We start from the raw sequence: 18,502 nt of genomic DNA, 5'->3' as shown, positions 1-18,502 counted from the left end.
GGGATGGGTTAGCCTGGTGATGGGTATTAAGGAGGGCACGTATTGAATGGAGCATTGGGTGTTATACGCAAACAATGAATCGTGGAACACTACATCAAAAACTAATGATGTAATGTATGGTGACTAACATAACATAAAATTAAAAAAAAAAAAAAGGATGAGCTTGAGAAGTGAACTGAGGAAATACTCAGGGTAAGGGCAAGATTCTCCTCAAAAACTAATTTCCAGATTCCTGTAATATATCAGACAGTAATTAAAGGCATGACTGAAGTAATTTTATCTTGAAAAAAGAAATTCTCTCTACCAGACCATTAAGAAAAAGTCAGTGAAGCTGTCTATGTAGAGCTTCTGGCTTTGGGTGATGGGATATTCTAGTATACCCTCTGAGGTGCCCTAGTAGCAAAACGTGTACAGAATAGACAAGTTATATTAGTAGACTCTCTACTAAATAGATAGACTAATTTAACTATCTAAAAATAGATTAGGTATAAACCAGTTTTAAATTTACGGAAATATTGTTGCAGTAAAGCTTTACAAGTATTGCTATAGAAATCTGTACAGTGGGGGAACAAAGGAGAGAGTACTCAGTTTTATTTGGGGGGCTATTTCCAGGTTGGCATTTTCTAGCTGAGCAGTTGTTTTCCAGGGAGACAAGGTATGGGAATGGGTAATAGCTTTTAGTCAGTAGGAACACTATGTGCCAGACTCTCATGCCATTGCACATTCAAGGAATAGCAAACAGCTTGTAACTGGAGCATAGTAGAAGAATAATGGTATTCATTAAAATAAAATTCTGCCTTTATTTTTTAAGGTAGTGCTCTCTGTAGTAATACACACATACAGAATGGCCCAAGAGCAGGTGAGTACAGACCATTACTAAGCATTTGAATGCTGACTGTAAATACATTTGCCATTATATGAGATTGTTTTAGGATAGCAGATACAACAATAAATAAAACAAGGACCTGGAATAAAAAGGGGTGGGAAATGTGTAAACAGTCCTAATATTGTATTATTTGAAATGTACAGAGGAGAGTGTGCTTGAGGGTGTCATGAAATGCTTCACCAAGGTGTGGTGACATTTGAACTCTTCTGAAGAATTAGGATATTTATGAGAGTATAGAAGGAGGAGAGAGGCATTCCAGACAGTTAATATATCATCATTATTATATTTAGAGGAGCTCAAAATGCATCACCTACGATTTCTTCAGAAAGAGGATTGTAGATAACAGCAATTTGGGAAAATGCATAATTTGGAGATATTGGGGGTTCCAGACAACAGCAATAAAGTGAATATCACAATGAAGTGAGTCAAGGGAACTTTTCCCAATGCATATAAAGTTATATTTACACTATCCTCTAGTCTGTTAAGTGTGCAGTAGTGTTATGTCTAAACCAACTGTATATGTACCTTAATTAAAAAATACTTTTTGCTAAAAAACGCTAATCATCATTTGAACTTTGAGCCAGTCATAATCACTGATCACAGATCACCATAACAAATATAATAATGATGGAAAGTTGAAATGTTGGGAGAATTTCTAAAATGTGACACACAGACAATGAAGTGAGCAGATTCTGTTGGAAGACAGTTCCAGTAGACTTTCTTGATGCAGTGTTGTCACAAACCTTCATTTTGTAAAAAACATGATATCCGCAAAATGTAATCTAACAAAGTATATATAGCTAGCGATTTCTTTGATAATAGTAGGGAATTAAATTGATTTAGTATGTTGTTTATTCCTAGGTTTATAAGCTTTATCTTCTAGTAGTGGTATACCAATGTTATTTCTGAATTAAATATATTCTTTGTATTATACCCACTAACTTTTAAAAATTAATCACCTAGACTGGGCATTTAAGGATCATTCTTAGCAATCTAATTTTCTCCGGGATAACCAGTTTATACATGTAGAATTCTGTTATGATGGATATTGTCATAGCAAAGCCATCTCCATGTTCTTTCTTGTCCCTCAATAGAATGTTTTTTATCTGATTACTGTACATTTTCTTTAAAGACAAATCCTCTAAAATGAATGCTTTCACTATCTTATTAATCGTCACTTATTATTAAAATACGATACCAACACAAATAATCAAGTAGAGGGGAAGCGTGGAATTACAGCAGACTTCGTCACAGTTCATTTTTTCTTTGTAGTTCTATCAGGAAACATATCCTTGAAATCTCCAACCTCCTCTTCACATAAAAGCCCAATTTACTTAACCAGTATAAGGTGGAACTGGCTCAGGGATCAGGAAGAGGAAGGATGTATGAATTTTGCATGATACCTTTTCTTTTCACTCTCATTAGAATTTTTTTTTCCACTGGTTGTAAAATTTCACCGTGTATCTGTCCCATTATGTTCCTAATGACTCTTATACTTTGGGGCTGGTTTGGTTACATATGCAGCTTTTTATTGCAGTTTCTTTTGCCCTATTACTGTAGTCCAACTTTCTTTGACTATTAACATCCTTTTAATTTTATTTACCTTTTCTATCCTACTTTCCTTTAGTTTTTACACTAGTTTTTCTTTTACTCGATCGACTGGTTCTTTGGATATATAAGGAAAAACAATGAGGTGAAGATACTCATTTCATTCTTATCTGAAGTCATCATGTTGCCCCCTAAACTGTCTGTATTTCATATTTTGTTGAATGACACCAACATGGACTCATTTACATTTGCCAACTCTTGAGAGCCATCCTACTCTCTCTCGTTTATCTTTCTTCTCCCACACTGATCCATCTTTCAACTTTTGTCTTCATTAGTTCTCACTTGGAATATTCCAGAAGTTTTGTGCTTTAATTTTCTTTCTCTAATTTCTTCCCCCTCTAGCCAGTCCCTCAGTGTTCTCACCAGTGACTAAAAGGATAATCTTAACCATTTTACTTTTCTGCTTACAGTCTTAAGTACCTTCTCACCACCTGTAGGTTATACAGTTCAAATTCTTTGTATAGCAGAATAGGTCCCTTCTGTGGGACTTCTTTTTTTGCCTGGTGTCCCCCATGGCAAATACACTGTATGCTACAGCTCTGTTGATGTTCTTGCTGGTTCTTGAACGTGTCGTGACTTCTGATGTCTTTTGCATATGCTATGTCTTCTTCCTGGAATGCTGTTTCTCATTTTGGCAACTGCCTAAATAAAAGTATTGTTCTTCTGGTAAGCTTTTATTGACAACTCTTAACATTTACTAGCTTGATTGGGTATCACTTCCTTGTACTCTCATAGCACCCTGTTCATACATCTCATGCTACATTTATCACTCCTTACTTGGGATGCAGTTTTCATAGGGGCAATTGTTTTGCCTTGCTTATTTTTGTATTATGTCAAGGATGATGCTTAGCTCCTAATAGGTACTTAGTACATTTTAAAAAATTGAATAATATCTTGGCAATTTATAAAACACTTCTGTGTTTTTCTACTTCCTGTGCCTCATTCCCTTTCTATATTAAATTTGTAATGAGTTTTTAATTTAAATGTTAATCAAATAACATGGAAATTTTAGTACTATAGATAAAATTTATTTTGCATTTTAAATATTTGAACAAATGAAAATATCTGCAAAATTCACTTAAAAATTCTAAACTTTAATCAGATTCTCATCTTAACAGATGTCTCAGTTTCCCTCTTTGTATTTGAAGCCTTTATCCTTGAAGTAACATGACCTGATATATTTTTTTACTGTTAAGTAATGTGAGGGTTATCTATTAGCTTTGATAAGCAGCAGCATGTAAATAATTTTAGTATTAAAATTCTTGTTGAGCTAAATAATTTTGTTAACTTTTTATTTTACCATAAACTAGACACTGGATTCTTATTTATAAGTTTAATGCTTACTTAGGTTAATGACAGTTGTGAAACCTATCTAAATTATATTATACAGAATAGACAACACCACTTATTGCTGTATCCATCTTGATAGTGTGCAAACTGCTGATGTTCAGTGCATATGAGTTCTTCATAATTTATATACAAAGTGTGGTAAGTACTATAGCACAGTGAAACATGCTCTAGGAGCACCTAGGAGGGAGTAACTCTGGGCAAGCTAGGAACAGAAAAGAAGGTACTTTTGAATTAGCTTTTAAAAATCATCTCTTGTTTCTTATTTATGTTTTAGGCAACTTTATTGAGATATAATTTATATGCAGAAATATGCATATTTTTATATTTATAGTTTGATGTTTTGATAAATGTATTTGTCTACCATTACTCCCCCCCACCAAATTTTCCATCACTTCACTCCAGGAAGCTGTCCTAGTCCCTTTCAAGTCAACCTCTGTTTCTGCCCTAGTAACTACTGATCTGATTTCTATCACTATAGATTAGTTTTGCTGAATCTAGAACTTCATATAATAGAGTCATGAAGTAGCTACTCTTTTGAGTCTGGCTTCTTTTGTTCAGCTTAATTTAAAAAATTCATCCTTGTTGAATGTAAGAATAGTTACTTTTTTTTGTATTTCTAAGTAGTATTCCATTGTATAAATATACCAGAGTTTGTATATCATCCTATTAATGGATATTTGTGTTGTTTCTAATTTTTAGCTGTTATGAATAAAGTTTCTGTGAATTTGCATGTGTAGTTGTTGAGTGGATATGTTTTTATTTCTCTTGGATAAATACCTAAAAGTGAAATTGCTGTTTCATAGAGTTAAATGTACATTTAACTTTATAAGAAACTGCCAAACTGTTTTCCAAAGTGATTAAACTAGTGGTGTATGAGAGTTCCAGTTGCTCGTCACCAACACTTAGTATTTTTAGTCTTTTAAATGTCAGCCTTTCTAGTGAGTGTGGAGTTGGTATGTTATTGTGGTTTTATTTATTTTATATTTTATTTTTTGTTACTATAGTTCCAATTTCCTTGATGATTGATGAAATTGAACATCTTTTTATGTGCCATTTGGCTATTCATGTATCTTCTTTTGTGAAGTATCTAGTGTAAAGTCTTGTATTTGTTAAAAAAATTAAAATTTACCTACATTACATTTACACTTTTTGGACCAGTATTGCTTGGGATAATAGCCCTCCCTAATTGTTTGCCATGGAGAGCACTTATTTTTTTTATTTATCTTTTAAAGATTTTATTTATTTATTTGACAGAGAAATAGCATAAGTAAGCAGGGAGGCAGGCAGAGGGAGAGGGAGAAGCAGGCTCCCTGCTGAGCAGGGAGCCCGACATGGGGCTCGATCCCAGGACCCTGGGATCATGACCTGAGCCGAAAGCAGCAGCTTAACCAACTGAGCCACCCAGGCGCCCCGAGAGCACTCTTATTTTTGACAACATTCCTGGGCATATAGATTTTTCCATTACTTCAAATAAAGTCAGCATCCTCTTGCAGGGCCATGTAGCTGCCAGTCTTTAGGGTCTGCCATGTCTGCTCGGGGTAGGGCTTTTGTGCCATAAACCTAGCAGCGTGGATGGTGGTGCGAGTACCTTATGGCTGAATTATCACATTTCCTCCTGAGAGTTCATTTTCTTTAGTAAATGCTTCTCATTTTGTTGTTTATCCTTTGATCATGTTTCAGAGACTTTCTTTTTGACCATCTTTTCCTATTTTTACTTTGGTTTAGAGGAGAGCCTCTGTGTATTCTTTTTAGTTTTCCTCTAGTCTTTTTCTACACTGTAGCCAGTTTCTTCTTCCTCAGCTGCCCTACTCCCCCAAACTTCACAAAGCCAGTCATTTCACCTCCAATCTTAAAAGTCTTCAAGTGTCTTTATGTTGCTCTCGGAATAAAAACCCAAAATTTTAACATGGTCTAAAATTGTCTGGCTTGCTTTTTTATATAGTTTTATCTTGCATAAATCTAACCATTCCCCTGCTCCTCATTCTGGACAGTATCCAGTCATTATCCTCATTTTAGGGAACACTTTGCCTTCTCTTCCTTATAGATCAGGGCTCTGACCTGTGGCATAAGAATTGACTTTGGAATCTGGGGATGTAGGTTTGAATTTCTGCACTTACTAGCTCTGTGACTTTGAGCAATATACTGAGTTGTTTCATCTGAAATACAGTGATGGACAAATAATATTTCATGACACTGCCTAAGTGAGATAATACATGTAAAACCATTAGCACAATGCCTCGTGTCTAGGAAGTATGTTATTCCCTACCTGCTATTCTCTTCCCATAATTTCACTGAGTAAGCAGTTTATATGAAATATATATTTGTACAAGTGGAATAATTTTAGTATTACCATTTCACCCAATTTTTTGAGTAAAATTTCTACTTGAATTCCAATTGTGTGTGAACACATTTACCGAGTACATCATATCTAGTTCATAGCACCCTCATTACCTTTAAAAAATATGTCTTTAGGGCACCTGGTTGGCTCAGTTGGTTAAGCATCCGACTCTTGATCTCAGCTCAGGTCTTGATCTGAGTTATATTTCATGGAACCTACTCCATGAAATATAACACACTAGGAGTTTTACCTTTAACAAGGAAAATTTTGTTTTTACCTCTGGTATGAGACTATTAATAATAGACTTCCATTTTTTTTACTTTGAAAAAAATTTTAAACTTGTAGAATAGAAGCATTATGGTACTATGAAATCCTATATACCCTAACTTGTGATCATATTTAGGAAATTAACATCAGTACACAGCTGTTATATAATTTGACAGTCCCTCAGATTTGCCAGGTTTCCCAATAATGTCTTCATAGCATTTCCCTCAACTGATCAGTCCAGAATCATGCACTTTATAGTTGCCATGTCTCTTTATTCCTCTCTAATCTAGATTGTTTCTCAGCCATCCTTTGACTTTTGTGACACTGATATTTTCAAAGACCAGTTGTTTTCTAGAAGGTTCCTCAATTTGGTTTTCTCCCTTTCCTCATAATTTTGTTCAGGTTATACATTTTTTGGCAGGAATACTATGTAAGAGAATCTGCATGAAAGATGGTTTGTTCTTGCCCAGTGCACCACATACATGACACCAGTTTGGTCCCTCTCTCATTGATGATGTTAACTTAGATGATGTGCTTATACCATTTTCCCTTTTGTCCTTAATAAATAATCTGTGGGGAGATACATTGAGACAGTGTAAATACCCTTTTTCTCAGTAAACTTTGATCACATAGTTTTTTGCTTGCTGGATGATGCTTGCCTAAATCAGTTATTACCATGGTGGTGACAAAAAGGTAGATTATTAAAATTTTGATAATTTCTAAGGGTTTCAGTTTTAGTGTTCCTGAGAGAGCTTTCCTTGTCTAATCGTGATAATTATAAAATACTTGGCTGTTAACCTGCTTATATCATGGGTTTATTTGTTTATATGGTTTTTAGGTTCATGTATTGGACAGACTGGGGAGAAGTACCAAAGATAGAACGTGCTGGAATGGATGGTTCAAGTCGCTTCATTATAATAAACACTGAAATTTACTGGCCAAATGGACTGACTTTGGATTATGAGGAACAGAAGCTTTATTGGGCAGATGCAAAACTCAATTTCATCCACAAATCAAATCTGGATGGAACAAATAGGTAAGCTGGCCTCATAAATTTAATTTTAAATTTTAAGTAAACATCATGGTGTTTTGATATCATAATCAAATTATAAAGCCTAACTTTATTAAGAAGAAATTAATGTATTTTTGGCTGAGTGTCAAAGAGGAAGAAGAGTAGACTTTTAGTTTGCTCTTAAAAGAAGGTAACTACATTTTCATCTATCTTGGTAGGATTTAGAATTTACAGACTGTATTTTCTTTTTCTTTACTCTGAGCTAATTTAGTTCTTTAGTGATTCTTAAACAGGGATTGTATTTCTGCTCTCTCCCAGAGTGTGGGAAATTTTGGTTAATGAGGCGTGGGAGTGCTGCTGACATTTTAGCTTTAGTTTATGGGGGGCCAGAGATGCTAAACATCCTGCAATGTGCTGGACACCTAGCACAACATTCACTATACTCAGAATTATCCATCGAGCCCCCAGGTGCTGCTCAGGGAAGCTCATTTGATACATCTCTAGACTAGGAGAGGGCCAGATAGTAAATATTTTAGGCTTTGTGGGTCATAAGATCTCTGTTGCAACTACTTAACCTCTGCTATTGAGGTGTGAAAGCAGCTGCAGATAGTACATAAGGGAAGGGGCAGAGCTGTGTTTTAGTAAAACTTTATTTACAAAACATATGAAAAGTCAGTGGGCCATAGTTTGCTGACCTCAGGACTAGGAAAAAATCTGAATGCATGCTACACGCCAATATTCAAGGAAGACAAAGTTATAATACATAAACATGGAATTTCTAGTCAGATCATGTTCAGAATTTTAAGGGCACTGTCTATATATGTTCTTGTGTTTGATTATTTTGGTTTCTGGTGGTCTCGACATTCTTAAGGTCTCAGCAGAATTAGAGTCTTAGGTAGTTGAAGGAATTTTTTCCAAGTGTAAACATTTGTGAATTATCTGAACTGTGAATCAGGAAGCATTTAGAAGTATTGAAAATCATGAGTTAAAGCATTTATTAAAATAAAGTTTTTGTAATTATGGAGTTGGAGTATTTTTTTTGCCTTGTTTTAAAAAAGAATGAAAAGAACAAGAAGGTTTAAAAATAAGTAGAAATAAGTCAAGAGAAGTAATAAATATATGATGAATATAAAACATAATTGCTTTGTTTGAACTTCAAATTTGGCTTTAAGAGGGATGGTAGGAAGTAAATCTGGCCATATCATTGTTTTTTTTACTTCCTTGGAATACTCACACAAAAACTAATGAAACTAGATAGCAAATCCAAAAACATACCATAAAACTAACCTCAGGCATCCAGAAATAAAAGCAGATAAGAGCAGACCACTAACAGCTACAAGACCTCCCTAGTATTACAGTTTGTGCAAGAGTAAGCAGAGAGAGTTGAGTGGGGCGTTTCATAGAACTTAAAAACAGGAGACCTCCAAAATAGCCTCAACTATTTACTAGACAATGTGGTGGACTATATTAAGAGCAGCAGCTGAAATGAGGTGGCGGGGGGGGGGTTGCCCACTCCAGTATCAGCCAAGTACAGTGTGTTCATTGTAAAGACAGGCTAGAACAATTTGGCTCCAAAGAATTCTTGAAATGAAGCTGCTAGAAATCTCTACCAGCACATGGTACTGCACTGAAGGGAAACAAAATTGAATACCATAGTAGCATCAAAATTGAGCAGAACAGGGAAAATTAGAGGATCAAAAGAGGAAGAAAAGCGAAGGTTCAGATAACAGCTGGGAGTTCTCAGAAAGGAAACTACCATATTGTTTAACATTACATGAAAACAACAGAAGAGTGAATTCTGTAAAGTTGGAAAAACTACCTTGAACAACACCTTCTTCTAAAAATTCAGGAAAACTAATTATCCATAAACATGAGACACACAGCAGTATCAAGGTAAAAATCCCATTTAAGGTTATTATAAAGAACATCTTATATTTGTAACAGTATTTTAAGCTAATAACAACTTTGCATCTTAAGCTTTATAGTTTTTACTCTCCCTCCCACATTTAATGTTTCTGATGTCACAATTTACATCTTTTCACCTTGTTTCTCCATTAATACATTACAGTTATTTTTACTATAATTTTTTAACCTTCATACTAGATTTGTAAGTGATTTACCCACCAGTATTACAAAATTAGAGTATTCTGAATTTAACCATATATTTACCTTTTTATGAGTAAGATTTATAATTTCATGTTTTCTTGTTAGTAATTAGCACGCTTTTGTTTCAGCTTGGGGAAGTCCCCTTAACAATTCTTATAAGGCTGATCTAGTAGTGATTAACTCCTTCACCTTTTCCTTGTCTCAAATTCTTTATTTCTCTTTCCATTCAGGCAGCTTTGCTGGGTAGAGTATTCTTGGTTGGCAGTTGCCACCCTCCCACCTTGGCACTTTGAATATATTTTGCCACCCCCCTTCTGGCCTCCAAAGTTCCTGCTGAAAAATATACTGATGGTCTTACAGGGATTCAGTTGTGTGAAACAAGTTCTATTTCTCCTGTTGCTTTTAAGATACTCTTTTTTGTCTTTAACTTTTGATATTTGAATTACAGTGTGTCTTGATATGGGTTTTTTGGGGATTCATCTTATTTGAAAGTTTATGGGTTATATCTGGATGTCTAATTCTTTCCCCAGGTTAGGGCAGTTTTGGGACATTTTCTTTCAGTAAACTTTCAGTCCCTTTCGCTTTATCCTCTTTCTCTGGGACCCTTATCATGTGAGTGGTGGTCTACTTGACGGTCTCCTAAAAGTCCCTTAAGGTATCTTCATATTTATTCTTTTTTCTTTCTGCTTCTTTGGATGACTTCTATTGCCCAGTCTTTGAGTTTGCTGATACTTTCTTCTACTTGATCTAGTCTGTTGAACCTCTCTATTGAATTTTTCAGTTCGGTTTGTGTTCTTTCCCTCTTTGATTTTTTTGGTGCTTTCCTATATCTTCTGTCTCTTTATTGAAATTCTCACTTTGTTCATGCATTGTTCTGCTCACCTTGGTGAGCATCTTTATGACTGTTATTTTGAACTCTTTATCAAGTATCTTTGTTTCATTAAGGTCTGTTTCTGAAGTTTTATCTTGCTCTTTTGTTTGGAACATGTTCTTTTGTTTCTTCATTTTTCTTGACTCTTTTTGTTGGTTTCTATGCATTAGATAAAAATCTCCTTTCCCAGTCTTGATGGAATGGTATTCTGTAGGAGATGAACCTTATTAACAGCCTGGCCTGAGTGCTTGGTTATCTCTCAAATTTTTGTGATTGCCCAAACTGCCTTTATTCTTAGTGGCTCCCAGTAGTTGAGGGTGTGCCAAGATTTGTCAAGTGTTCCAGAGGGGAGGATCACAGCACCTAGAAGTAGGTTGATTGGAAGCTGGATCCCCCATGCAGTAACTGGGAAAGTATATAGTTAGGGGCCTTCCAGGGAGAGACTTGGAGATGGACGTTTTTGCCTGCTCCCTCTGCACTGGACCCAGGTATATAGCCACTGAAGAGGTTGCTATTTTACCATTTTTAAGAACTACTTTATTGCTACAGTCCTGTGCAAATTATGAATGCAAGCCCCATTGGCTTTCAGAGACAGGTGATCCAGGACCCTTCCTTTGGGTGGCATTTGTAAAAGCTGGGACATCAGATGTGCGTATAAGCTGATTGTGTGGAGATACTGGAGATTTGGATTAGGCTAGAGAGAAAAGGTGGAGGTGGTATCTGCAGACTTCCCTGGTCTCCTGGGAGGGTTGCCGTCAGCCCCTGGATGTCTGCTAAATTAGAAGCCTGACCTCAGGCTTCTTTCAGGGAAATAGATTTCCTACAGGAGAATATTGGGACATGGGTGTTTCTGATTGTTTCCTCTGCACTGAACCCTGCTGGGATCAATGTCTTATGTAAGCCTCCTGGTAATAACCAAAAGCAAAAAATCAGTATATATGGAAAAGATTAATAGGAATCTAAGCATACTACTACAGAAATTCAAATCACAAAGAGAGCAAGAGAAGAACAAAGGAACAAATAGAATACAAAACAGCCAGAAAACAATGAACTAAATGACAGTATTAGGTCTATACCTATCAATAACTATATAGAAATGGACTAAATTCTTTTATTTATTTATTTGACACAGAGAGACACAGCGAGAGAGGGAACACAAGCAGGGGGAGTGGGAGAGGGAGAAGTAGGCTTCCCGCCGAGCAGGGAGCCCGATGTGGGGCTCGATCCCAGGACTCTGGGATCATGACCTGAGCCGAAGGCAGACGCTTAATGACTGAGCCACCCAGGCGCCCCCGGACTAAATTCTTTAATGAAAACATGTTGAGTGGCTGAATGGGTAAAAACACAAGACCACTTTAAGAGAACACACACTCTGAAAGTGAGGGGATGAAAAGATAGTACATGTGAATGGAAACCAAAAGGAAGCAGGGGTAGCTATACTGCTATCACACAGAATAGACTTTAAGCCACAGACTGTAACAAGAGACAAAGAAGGTTTATTACATAATGATAATGGGGATAGTCCAATAAGAAGATATAACTTTGTAAATATTCATACACTCAACGTCACAGTGCCTAAATGACGTAAAGTCAATATTAACAGATTTGAAGAGAGAAATAGAAAGCAATGCAACAATAGTAGGGGGCTTCAATATCCCGCTTTAAACAACAAGTAGATCACCTAGGCAGAAAATCAATAAGGAAACATTGGCCTTAAATTACCTGCTAGGCCAGGTGGACTTAAGGGACATTTAAAAACACTCCATCCAGTAGTACCAGAATACACATTTTTCTCAAGTGCATATGAAACATTCTCCAATATAGGTCATATGTTAGTCCACAAACAAGTCTTAATAAATTTAAGAAGGTTGAAATTATATCAGGTGTTTTTTCTGACCACAGTGGTATGAAAGTAGAAATCTGTTACATGAAGAAAAGTGGGAAATTATCACCTCATACCTGTTAGAATGGCTGGTATGAAAAAGACAAGAAATAAGTGTTGGCAGGGATGTGGAGAAAAGGGAACTCTTGTGCCCTGTTGGTGGGAATGCAAACTGGCACAGCCACTGTGGAAAACAGTATGGAGGTTCCTCAAAAGGGGAAAAAAAAAAAAAAAAAAGAACTACCATGTGATCTAGCAATTCCACTTCCGGGTATTTATCTGAAGAAAACAGAAACACTAACTTAAAAATATATATGCATCCCCATGTTCTTTGCAGCATTATTTATAATAGCCAAGATATGGAAACAACCTGTGTCCTTTGATGGATGAATGGATGAAGAAAATATTTGAATTCCAAAAAAGAATATTATTCAGGAATAAGAAAGAATGAAATCTTACCATCTGAAAGAACATGGATGGACCTTGAGGGCATTATGCTAAGTGAAAGAAGTTAGAGAAAGACAAATACTGAACTCATTTGTATGTAGAATCTGAAAAAAACAAAAGAAAACAAAACAAAAAACCACCAAGCTCATAGATACAGAGAACAGATTGGTGGTTGCCAGAGGCAGGGAGTGGGGCATGGTCAAAGGATGGATGAAAGGAGTCAAAAGAAAAAGGTCCAGACTTTAATTATAAAATAAATAAGTCCAGGGTATGTAATGTACAGCATGGCAACTATAGTTACTAATACTATACTGCATACTTGAAAGTTATTAAGAGTAAATGTTAAATGTTCTCCTTATAAGAAAAATACTACGTATGGTGATGGATGTTAACTAGACTTATTGTAGTGATCATTTTAAAATATATACAAATATCAAATGCTTATATTGTACACCTGAAACAAACATAATATATATTATTCCTTAATTTAAAAAAAAGAAAATCGGAAAATTTAGAAATATATGGTGATTAAACAAGATCTTCCTGAACAATCTGTGGGTCAAGGAAGAAATCAAAAGGGAAATAAAGAAATGTCTGAGACAAATGAAAATGGGAATGTAATATTCCAAAACATATAGGATACAACAAAAGCAGTTCTAAGAGGGAAGTTCCTAGCAATAAATGACTACATTAAGAAACAAAGTATCTAAAACAACCTAAATTTATACCGCAAAGAACTAGATAAAGAAGAAGAAACTAAGCCCAGAGTTGCCAGAAGGAAGGAAATACCAAAGAATCAGAGTGGAAATTCATGAAATAGAGACTATAAAGACAATAGAAAACATCTGTCTGATCAAGAGGTCTTTTTGAAGAGTGGAACAAAATAGACAAACCTTTAGCTAGACTTAACAAGAAAAAAAGACAAATAAAATCAGAAGTGAAAGAGAAGACATTACAGCTGATACCACACAAATACAAAGGATCAGAAGAGACTACTACTATGAACAAGTATACACCAACAAATCAAACAACCTAGAAGAAATGAATAAATTCCTAGAAACATACAGCCTATCAAGACTTAATCATGAAGAAACAGAAAATCTGAATGGAGGGGTGCCTGGGTGGCTCAGTCGTTAAGCATCTGCCTTCGGCTCAGGTCATGATCCCAGAGTCCTGGGATCGAGTCCTGCATAGGGCTCCCTGCTCTGCGGGAAGCCTGCTTCTCCCTCTCCCACTCCCCCTGCTTGTGTTCCTTCTCTTGTTGTGTCTCTCTCTGTCAAATAAATAAATAAAATCTTTAAAAAAAAAATCTGAATGGACCAATTACTTGTAAGGAGATTGAATTAGTAATCAAAAATCTTCAACAAACAAAAGTCTAGGACCAGACTGTTTCACTGGTGAACTCTACCAAACACTTGAAGAAGAATTAATACCCATCCTTCTTAAAATCTTACACAAAACAGAAGAGGGGGGACCTCTTACTCATTTTATGAGGCTATTATATTACCCTGATAGCAAAACCAGAGAAGGAACCTATAAGAAAGAAAAATTACAACATGTTTCATATGACCTCACTGGTATGAGGAATTCTTAAGCTCAGGAAACAAACTGAGGGTTGCTGGCATGGTAGGGGGTGGGAGGGATGGGGTGGCTGCGTGATAGACATTGGGGAGCGTATGTGCTATGGTGAGCACTGTGAATCGTGCAAGACTGTTGAATCACAGATCTGTACCTCTGAAACAAATAATACAATATATATTTAAAAAAAAAAGAAGATAGCAAGAGGGGAAGAATGAAGGGGGGGAATTGGAGGGGGAGACAAACCGTGAGAGACAGTGGACTCTGAGGAACAAACTGGGGGTTCTAGAGGGGAGGGGCGTGGGAGGATGGGTTAGCCTGGTGATGGGTATTAAGGAGGGCACGTTCTGCATGGAGCACTGGGTGTTATACACAAACAATGAATCATGGAACACTACATCAAAAACTAATGATGTAATGTATGGTGATTAACATAACAGTAAAAAATTTTTTAAAAAAAAGAAAAAATTACAGGCCAGTCTTCCTAATGAATATAGATGCATAAATCCTTAACAAATACTAGCAAACCAAATTCAGTAGTACATTAAAAGGATCATACACCATGATCAAGTGGCGTATATTCCATTGACAAAATTCAGTATTCATTCATGTTAAAAGTCTCAACAAAATGAGTATAGAGGTAACGTACCTTAACATAATAAAAACTATATATGACAGACTCACAGCTAATACTATACTCAAAAGTGAGAAGCTGAAAGCTTTTTTTTCTAAGATCCAAACTAGATAAGGATGCTCACTCACTCTTGCTGTTATTCAGCTTAGTACTGACGGTCTTAGTGCACTCAGGCAGGAAAAAGAAATAAAACAGCATCCATAAATGAAAGGATTAAGTAAAACTGTCTGTATTTGCAGTTACATGTTATGTTATATGATGTTATATATAGATAATTATAAAACCACAAAACTATTAAAATTAATAAATTCAGTAGAGGTATATGATACAAAATCAATATACAAAAATTAATTGCATTTCTATACAATAGTAACAGACTATCAGAAAGAGAAACTAAGAAAACAGTTGTATTTACTATAGCATCAAAAAATATATGTATATAGCACACGGTAATAGATTTAACCAAGGAAGTGAAAGACTTGTACCCTGAATACTATAAGGCACTGATGAAAGAAATTTGAAGACACAGATAGATGGAAAGATAATCCGTGCTCATGGTTGGAAGAATTAATTTGTTAAAATCTCCATAGTACCCAAAGCCAGCTACAGATTAATTGCAGTTCTTAACAAATTCCTGTCAAGTTTTTCACAGAAATAGAATAAACAATCCTAAAATTTGTATGGAACCACAAAAGCCCCCTAATAGCCAATGCAATTTTGAGCAGGAAGAACACAGCTTAGAGGCATCATACTTCCTAATTTCAAACTACATTACAAAGCTACAGTAATGAAAACAGTATGGTATTGGCATAAAAACAGACACATAGATCAGTGGGACAGATTAGAGAACCCAGAAATAAACCAGTACATATATGAACAATTAATTTATGACAGGAGCCAAGAATGTACAATAATGAAAGGATAGTCTCTTCCATAAATGATGTTGGCAAAATCGGGCAGATGCACAAAAGAATAAAACTAGACCTGTATCTTATACCATACACAAAAATCAACTCAGAATGGGTTAAAGACTTAAATTTAGAAGTGAAACCATAAAACTCTTAGAAGAAAACATAGGGTAAGCTCCTTGACATCATTACTGGTGTTGATTTTTTGGATTTGTCAATACAAGGCAATAAAAGCAAAAATAAAGTTGGACTACATCAAACTAAAAAGCTGCACGATAAAGGAAACCATCAACAAAATGAAAAGGCAGCATTCAGAATGGGATAAAATATTTGTAAATTATATGTTTGAAAAAGTTGCTAATATCTAAAATATATAAAGAACTCATACAGCCTGATAGTAAAAAATCTCATTAAAAAATGGACAGAGGAATTTAGTTTAATTTTTCCAAGGAGGATTTGCACATGGCTGTCAGCTACAGGAAAAGGTGCTCAACATCACTAATTATCAGAGAAATGCAGATTAAAACCACAGTGAGTTATCACCTCACATTTCTTAGAATTTTTGTCATCAAAAAGTTAAGATAAGTATTGGCAAGGATGTCGAGGAAAGGGAACCCTTTTGCACTGTTGATGGGATTGTATATAGGTGTAGCCAGATTGGAAAACAGTATGGAGGCTCCTCAAAAAATTAAAAATATTACTACCATGTGATCCAGTAATTCCACTTTTGGGTATATATCCAAAGTAAATCAAAATAGGATCTTGAGGAGATGTCTGCACTCCCATGTTCATAGCAGCATTATTTATAATACCCAGTACATGGAAACATTTATGTCTGTCAATGGATGAATAGACAAAGAAGATGTGTGGTATGTATATATTCAATGCAATGTATATATCATTCAGCCATGAGAAGGAAGGACATCCTGCTGTTTGTGATAACATGGGTGGACCTTGAGGACATTAGGTTTAGTGAAACGAGCCAGATAAAGACAAATACTACATGGTATCAGATATATGTGGAATCTTTTTTTTTTTTTTTTTAAGTTAAACTCCTAAAAACAAGGAGAAGAAAAGTGGTTGCCAGGGGTTGAGGGGTAGAGTAAATAGGAAGAGCTTTTGTAAAAGGGTATACACTTTAAGATATAAGATGAATAAGGTCTGAGGATTTAATATGTAACATTGTACTTATAGTTGATAACACTGTACTGTATAATTGAAATTTGCTAAGAGAATAGAACTTAAGTGTTTCCTCCTCCCTGATAAAAAGAAAAACCAAAAATGCTTGAGATGTGATGATTAACTAGAATGGATCCTTTTACAATTTATATGTGTGTTACATCATCACTATGTACATTTTAAACATCTTTCAATTTTATGTCAGTTATACCTCAATAAACCTGAAGAAAAAATTACTATTATAAAGCAAAAGAATGAGGAACAGACTAATGTCCTTACACAGAAAACTCTCCAGAAGGATATGCCCACAGAACAGATCAAACCTCCATTTAAAAATGCACTATCAGTAATTGAGACACCAATATCCCATGTCAAAAACCAAACAAATTAAAATTAGAAAGTTCAGAAATGAGGGATGCTTGGGTGGCTCAGTCAGTTGAGTGTCCGACTCTTGATCACGGCTCAGGTCTTGATCTCACAATTGTGAGATCAAGCCCCGTATTCGAGCCTCTATGCTGGGCGTGGAGCCTACTTTAAAAAAAAAAAAGCTCAGAAATGAGATGACAGAACTAAGAATTCTAAATAAAAGAAGAAAAATTATTTGAGAAAAGATAGTTAAACTGGAAGGGACATAAGAGTGAATAAACAGAAAAGATCTTTAGGAGTTGAAAAGGAAGAAAAGGAAGAAAAATTTGTAAAAAGGGTGGGAGAGGAAGTGACTAGTATTGAAGATGGTCAAAGAAGAAACAACACAGATAAAAGACCCTCTTAGGAAGATAACCAAAGCAAGGGAATAGAATACATAAGAAAAACTATAATTCAGGAAAAGTTGCTTAAAACAAGATTTGAAAGTTCAGTTTGAAAGAAAACACTATGGGGGCACCTGGGTGGCTCAGCTGGGTAAGCACCTGACTATTGATTTCGGCTCCGGTCATAATCTCAGGATTGTGGGATCGAGCCCTGCGGTGGACTCCACGCTGAGTGGGGTGTCCACTTGAGATTGTCTTCCTCTCCCTCCGCTCCTTTCCCTGCTTGTGTGTGCTATCTCTCTCTCTCTCTCTCTCAAATAAATAAGTAAATCTTAAAAAAAAAAAAAGAAAAAAAAAAGAAAACACTGTGTACCTGAGAATAATAGTCAAAACAAACAACACCAAGACATATTCTAGTAAAATTATTCTGTAGAGAAAAAGAGTACTCTTTCGGCCTCTAAAATAAATTACTTAAAAGGAAAAGAAAATTGAATTAGCATCAGACTTTCCCACAGTTTCACTTCACGTCAGAATTAAATGGAGTAGTATTTTAAAGATACTCAAGAGTGAAAAAAATGTGAGGCAGGTTTTTAAAAAAAATACATCACAACTGACTCTCTCCTAGTCTGCCACTCTTACCAACACGCAGGAAGTCAAGAAATACTATTTCCCTGAATCATTCCTGAA

The 18,502-nt window shown here is 35.6% G+C and overlaps 1 protein-coding gene across 2 annotated transcripts in view; it reads left to right on the top strand.

The window, feature by feature from the left end:
• Positions 1 to 18,502, top strand: part of LRP6 (LDL receptor related protein 6) — a 171,342-nt gene that overhangs the window by 54,256 nt on the left and 98,584 nt on the right. Inside the window, exon 3 of one of the 2 annotated variants that reach the window (XM_006733076.3) lies at positions 7,288 to 7,485. In XM_006733076.3, coding sequence (XP_006733139.2) covers positions 7,288 to 7,485 — 198 coding nt within the window. Of the gene's footprint in view, positions 1 to 7,287; positions 7,486 to 18,502 lie in introns of those variants that run through there. The other variant, XM_081821238.1, reaches the window with a different exon arrangement.

Source organism: Leptonychotes weddellii, chromosome 5 (genome assembly GCF_054177405.1).
Source record: "Leptonychotes weddellii isolate Sample4059 chromosome 5, ASM5417740v2, whole genome shotgun sequence".
In the NCBI taxonomy this organism is placed as follows: Eukaryota; Metazoa; Chordata; class Mammalia; order Carnivora; family Phocidae; genus Leptonychotes; species Leptonychotes weddellii.
The sequence above is the reverse complement of the archived record's forward strand: the minus strand, read 5'-3'. Positions and strand labels throughout refer to the sequence as shown.